This window comes from Coffea eugenioides, unplaced genomic scaffold, assembly GCF_003713205.1.
Source record: "Coffea eugenioides isolate CCC68of unplaced genomic scaffold, Ceug_1.0 ScVebR1_1781;HRSCAF=2698, whole genome shotgun sequence".
Taxonomy (NCBI): domain Eukaryota; kingdom Viridiplantae; phylum Streptophyta; class Magnoliopsida; order Gentianales; family Rubiaceae; genus Coffea; species Coffea eugenioides.
Genome location: NW_020862208.1, coordinates 10,535 through 16,673, shown reverse-complemented (window position 1 = coordinate 16,673; position 6,139 = coordinate 10,535). Strand labels below are relative to the sequence as shown.

Genomic DNA, 6,139 nt, shown 5'->3' with positions numbered 1-6,139 from the left:
TATTCGTAGAGCATGATCTATTGGCGAGATCTTGCTCGGCATTACTCGTGCAGTATTGCCATGATATACTCGAGTATTGTCAAAAAAAAAATTTGATGAGCGGGCCCGGTAAGGGGGTGTAACGGTGACGGGATTCGAAGAAAAGTGGTGTATCTACGGATTCGATACTTATGTGGTTGACGGAGTGTCAACGTGAGATGTGATCAAGACTTTGACTCGACTACGTGGAATTTAGCTCCTGAGAGCTACAGTATCCTTGAATTGTTTCTGTTTATTTTTCCTATTCGAAATGTGAATTATTCGAACTTTATAGCTTTACTTACTATATACTTTGCGGCTACTTGGATTATGTGTTTGCATGTGTGTTTCTTGGCCTCATTGAGTATTGGCTCATCTCATTAGTTTGTTTTCCTTAATAGGAATGGAGAAAGTGAACTTCGGAGGAACCCCTTTTGATGTATTTTGGTATTAGGGTTTCAAATGTTTTGGCTGGACTTGTGATTGTTGTATAGTTTGGGGAACTAATGTATCTTTTGGGAACTTTATATAAGGATTGGCTAACTGATGTATTTTGAACTCGTGGTTTGAGCCTTGGATGGTTGATTATGGAAGCGACTTTTCTTTATTTGGCTCGTATTAATTGTTATGTATCGATAAGCTTGAAACGATTTGTCTTGAGTCCTGGCGAGAGCTGGGCAGGCGTCCCGTGGATACCCTTGGGTTCGCCCTTGGGAGAAGTGGGGGCATCACAGATACCATGCAATCTCATGATCTCTTTTGTGTACAACTTGGCCAATTTCTCTAAAGAAAAACTCATGCTTACAGGTAGAAAATGTGCGGACTTGGTAAGCCTGTCAACTATTACCCAAACCGCATCAAATCCTTTTCAACTTCGAGGCAACCCCGTTACAAAATCCATGGTTATGTGGTCCCACGTCCATTCAGGGATTTCTAGTGGCTGCAATAAACCAGAAGGTTTCTGATGTTCAGCTTTTACTTGCTGGCATATCAGACATTTTTGTACAAACTTTGCCACGTCCTTTTTTCAAACCGTCCCACCAGTATGATTCCTTCACATCATGATACATTTTGTTCACTCCTGGGTGTATAGTATACCTCGATCGATGTGATTCTTCTAGAATTTCTTTCCTTAATTCTTCATCAACTGGAACCACAATTCGATCTTGAAACCTTAATTCTCCTTCAGACCCTAGTTTAAAATCTAGGTTTTCTCCGTTTTGCACTGTTTTCAACCTTTTCTGGATCGTGGGGTCCGTTTTCTGTGCCTCTTTAATACGCTCCATCAACGGTGATTTCAACATCAGGTTCCCAAATAAAATCTTCAATCTCTCCAAGCGAGGGTTCCAATTGCTAATCTCTTCTAACATGTCCCATTCTTTTACCATTAACCCCGCTACTTGGGCTTTTCTACTTAGAGCGTCTGCTACCACGTTGGCTTTTCCTGGGTGGTAGTTTATTGAACAATCATAATCTTATAAAAATTCTACCCATCGTCTCTGTCTCAAATTCAATTCCTTTTGAGAAAACAAGTACTTAAGGCTCTTGTGGTCCGTATAAACCTCAAAGGTCACACCATACAAGTAATGTCTCCATTTCTTTAAGGCAAGGATCACTGCGGCCAATTCTAGGTCATGCGTTGGGTAATTTTGCTCGTGAGACTTCAATTTTCTAGAGGCGTAGGCAACTACCTTACCCTTTTGCATTAGTACGCATCCTAGACCTTCTCTAGAGGCATCAGAGTATACGACATAACCTTCTACTCCGTCAGGCAAAGCCAACACAGTAGCTGATGTTAAGCGCCTTTTTAACTCTTGAAAGCTTGACTCGCACTTTGGAGTCCAGATAAACTTGTTACCTTTCTTGGTCAGTTCGGCCATAGGTCCAGCAATCTTCGAAAAATCCTTGATAAACCTCCTATAGTAACCCGCTAAACCCAAGAAACTTCTAACCTCTGTTGGAGTTTCTGGCTGTTTCCACATTGTGACTGCCTCAACTTTTGCCGGATCTACGGCAATTCCATCTTTAGAAACCTTATGTCCTAGAAAAGATATCTCTTCCAGCCAAAACTCGCACTTACTGAATTTGGCATACCACTTATGCTCTCTTAATATCTGTAAAACCATCTCCAAGTGCTTAACATGTTCCTCTCGAGTCTTAGAATATATCAAAATATCATCGATGAAAATCACTACGAACTGATCCAGATACTTCTTAAAAACTCGCTGCATCAAATCCATGAAAGCAACTGGTGCATTAGTTAATCCAAATGGCATGACTGCAAATTCAAAATGTCCGTATCTTGTATTAAAAGCAGTTTTGGGTATGTCTTCCTTCTTAATTTTCAATTGGTAATACCCTTGCCTCAAGTCCAGTTTAGAGAAAACTACAGATCCTTGCAGCTGATCAAATAAACTATCGATCAAAGGTAGAGGGTATTTGTTCTTAATTGTAATCTCGTTTAACCCTCGGTAATCGATACATAACCTCAAGCTTCCGTCATTTTTCTTGACAAATAGAACGGGTGCGCCCCATGGTGAGTCACTTTCTCTATCGAAAACTTTCTCCAGTAGGTCCTGCAGTTGAATTTTCAACTCTTTTAGCTCTGCAGGAGACATTCGGTACGGAGTCTTAGAAATCGGAGCCGTTCCCGGCACCAAATCAATCTTGAACTTCACTTCTCTCTCCGGCGGTAATGTTTTTAGTTCTTCGGGAAAAATATCAGAAAATTCCCGTACCACTGGTACATCTTCTAACTTCACTTGGTCACAGGGAGCGTTAATCAGAAAAGCTAAGAAACCTTGCGCTCCTTTATACAACATTTTTCTTGCCCGAATTTCCGAAATCATGGCAGTTGATGCTAACCTACCTTTCACATCCAATTTCAAGGTTGCTTCCCCAGGAATCCAAAATTCTACCACTTTTGCCCTACAGTCAAACTTAGCATGGTAATGAGCTAGGAAATCCATTCCTATGATAACATCATACCCTTTTATGTCCAAACTGACTAGGTCTACTAGCATCTTACGCTCTCCAACCCAGAATTCGTAGTTCTTATCGGCCAGGCTAGTGATTATACTCTTATTACCCATAGGTGTCCTAACTTCAAGATCGAAGGGTAATTTAACAGATTGCACATCAATTCCGGACATAAAAGTTGGATTCACAAATGAATGAGTTGCATCAGGATCAATTACTACTCTAGCTAATCGATGAAAAATTGGAAGAGTACCTTCCACAACTTCCGAGGAATCAGGTACAGGTTGGTCATTTATAGCGTACACCCTGGCCGGAACTTTCGGCCTATTTCCTCCAGAATTGACTGGTGTAGCATTCAGGGTACCACCATCTTGCATTTTTGGGCAACCCGAAATTTGGTGCTCACTGCTTCCGCACTTCAAGCACTTTTCTTGTTTCTTCCAGCAAACGTCCTCAGTATGGCCAATTTTCTTGCAATACGCGCAAGTCACCTGGGAAATTATCGTACGACCTCCTTGCGAGACATTTCTAGGTTGACCCCTTCCAGTTGGTCCCCCTCTAGCTCCATTATCTCTTCCCCCTGCACTTCTTGTCCCAGTTCCTCTCGCTAGAGCGCCTCGTGATATTCCAGGACTATTCATTCCACCCGTTCCTCGACCCATTTTGGCCGGTGGAGTACTTCCATAAGTTGGCTCCCGACTGCTACTAGGGGCAAATCTTTTCTTAGCCTGAAAGGATTTTACTTGGGCTCTGGCTACTTCAACCCTTTGGGCTCTCTCGACAGCATTGGCAAATGTGTCCAGTCGAACGGCAGCTAAACCTTCCTGAATTTCCACATTTAGTCCCTGCACAAACCTCCTTACACGCCCTCGTTCTGTGGCTACCAATTCAGGAGCAAAACGGGACAATTTCGTGAATTAGACCTCATATTCGGCGACACTCATCGCCCCTTGCCTACATTTGATGAAGTCGTCCTCTCTTTTCTCCTGGATGAGAGGTGGAAGAAACTCGGCGTTGAACTCCCTTGTGAAGTTTGCCCAGGTTCTGGGAGTATGATTCCTGTCCCAGTTAACCCTGACCAGGTTCCACCAGGAGCGAGCAGCTCCCTCAAACTGGAATGCAGCGAAAGTCACTTGTCTTTCTTCCGCATTGTTTAAGGCTGCGAAAATGTCGGAGATTCTCTCCCACCAGCCTTCGGCTACCTCCGGTTCAGGTCCTCCATAGAACTTGGGAGGTCCGAACTTCAAAAATCTCTCCAGTGCCCGATCCTCAGTATCGGCTGGGCCTCCTTGGTGACGTACTTGTCCAGAGGCTTGGTGCTCAGTCAAGCGTTGTAGGACATCAGTGATTCGATTAATTGCGGTGGCCACTTGGTCTTGATTGACCTCAAGTTCCCTATCACCACCCTCCTCGGGGGGTTGTCTAGTTCGCCCCTACCTATCACTTGTCGATCCATGACCTAGTTATGCCTATTATTGAGAAATAAGGCAATTAGGCGAGAATATTATTTGTTATTAGTTTTCTCTTTGTAAATAAAATCAAATCAAAATTGAGAAGAAGAAGAATAAGATGCTTAATATATATTCCACGTGAGAGTCATACAATAACGGTTGGGACACTTTCCAAAAGTAAGGCACATGAGTTTAACAAAAATACATACAAATAATCCCTTAAACAAAAAAATTAGGGATGGGTGCCTCAAACGTAAGTCATCCAACTAGACAAAATTTGATGACCTAACAAATGTCCCACTTTCTATCCCTACATATCTCGTACTATCAAGTCAGACCTAACCTAACCCTCAGCAGGGCTACCAGGAGCAACGTCCTCCTCCGGATCCTCCTCCTGGTCCTCCTCGCCACTCGCCTGAGCATTACCCTGAAGAATACTCGTGGCCTCATCCATCATCATAGTGGCGTCAGCCCTAATACCAACACTCCTATCACGTATCCCCTCAACTAATCGAGTCACCCGAGACCTCTGTCGCTCAATCTCCACACGAGCAGCCTCCAACCTAGCATGCTCAGCCGCTAGCCTCATCTCTAAGTCGGCTATACGGTCGAACTGGGTGTCAACCATGATGCTCAACTCCTCAGCATCTTGGGTCAAGGTATGATTAGCGTCCCACAACTGGCGGCGCTCATCGTCCAAAGATTGCACTAACTCATTAGGGTAAGCGTAAGTAGCTCTACACTGGCATCGAGGATACCTATCAGCTGGTGTATACCGCACATGAGCTCATCCACCTCGTGGCCTATATGAGATGGATCTAAGCGGCTCTACGTGTCCATTAGTCACTCCATCACCATTAGCATGTCCATTTCTGTTTTCCATACCTGCCAAAGAATCAAAACCCAAAGGTTAAAACTTAAATAGCTAACTGGTTCAGATATCACTTAAGACATATCTAATGGTCTCATTTCTTACTTCTAGAAAGGATTAGGGTTTCTAACATATCTAATATGTCTTTCATATAACTTTTCTAACCTAGACTCTGATACCACCTGTGGCGATCCCACTTTCCCCTAAGGCGAACCAGAGGGTTTGCAGGCCGTCTGCCTAGCTCTCGCCAGGACTCATGCAAGAAATCTAGCCCAAATCCTTTCTAAAGTATAGCCTAAGCTATTACAATATTGATCCACCAAAAATAGACCAATAACCAAGACCACATTAACTTCAGAGATAACAGCACTTTAAGATAGCGACTCGTCGATTCTTAAATATTTTACGCGTTACAACCCACGGAATAAAGTCAAACAAATCCCATTTAACAAATTTATACCAGCCAGATACATTCTTACAAGCCAAGTAACAAAACCAGGGTTTGCACTTTTCCAGCTTCAAATAGCAACCCAAAACAAAGTTACACTGTTTAATTCGAATTACATTCATAACCGGTAAAGTAGATTTCAGATCTTTCTCACATGCCAAGACCTGTCAAGGAAAACAAAATAACGTGGGGTGAGCCAAAGCTCAGTGGTGCCCCAAAACATGCAATCACATAAAACAAATAGCAAGTATTAACTTCAATTAAAGTAAACAATTAGGAAAGCGTTTAACAGCACAAGAAAGGATACAGGGCTCTCAAGAGCCATTTCCCCACGAGCTTGATCAAAATTCCGTAGTCGACCCTCCGTCAACT

General features: G+C 43.0%; 1 protein-coding gene across 1 annotated transcript; it reads right to left on the bottom strand.

The window, feature by feature from the left end:
• Nucleotides 1-1,709: 1,709 nt before the first annotated feature.
• LOC113755857 lies at nt 1,710-5,792 on the bottom strand (the record flags this gene model as incomplete). Its single annotated transcript, XM_027299723.1, has 6 exons — nt 5,780-5,792; nt 5,281-5,333; nt 4,797-5,190; nt 3,956-4,309; nt 2,409-3,877; nt 1,710-2,243 (listed from the first exon to the last, which is right to left on the bottom strand). Coding segments are annotated over exons 1-6 (2,817 nt in total), but the record flags the coding sequence as incomplete, so codon positions are not given.
• Between the last annotated feature and the right edge of the window lie 347 nt (nt 5,793-6,139).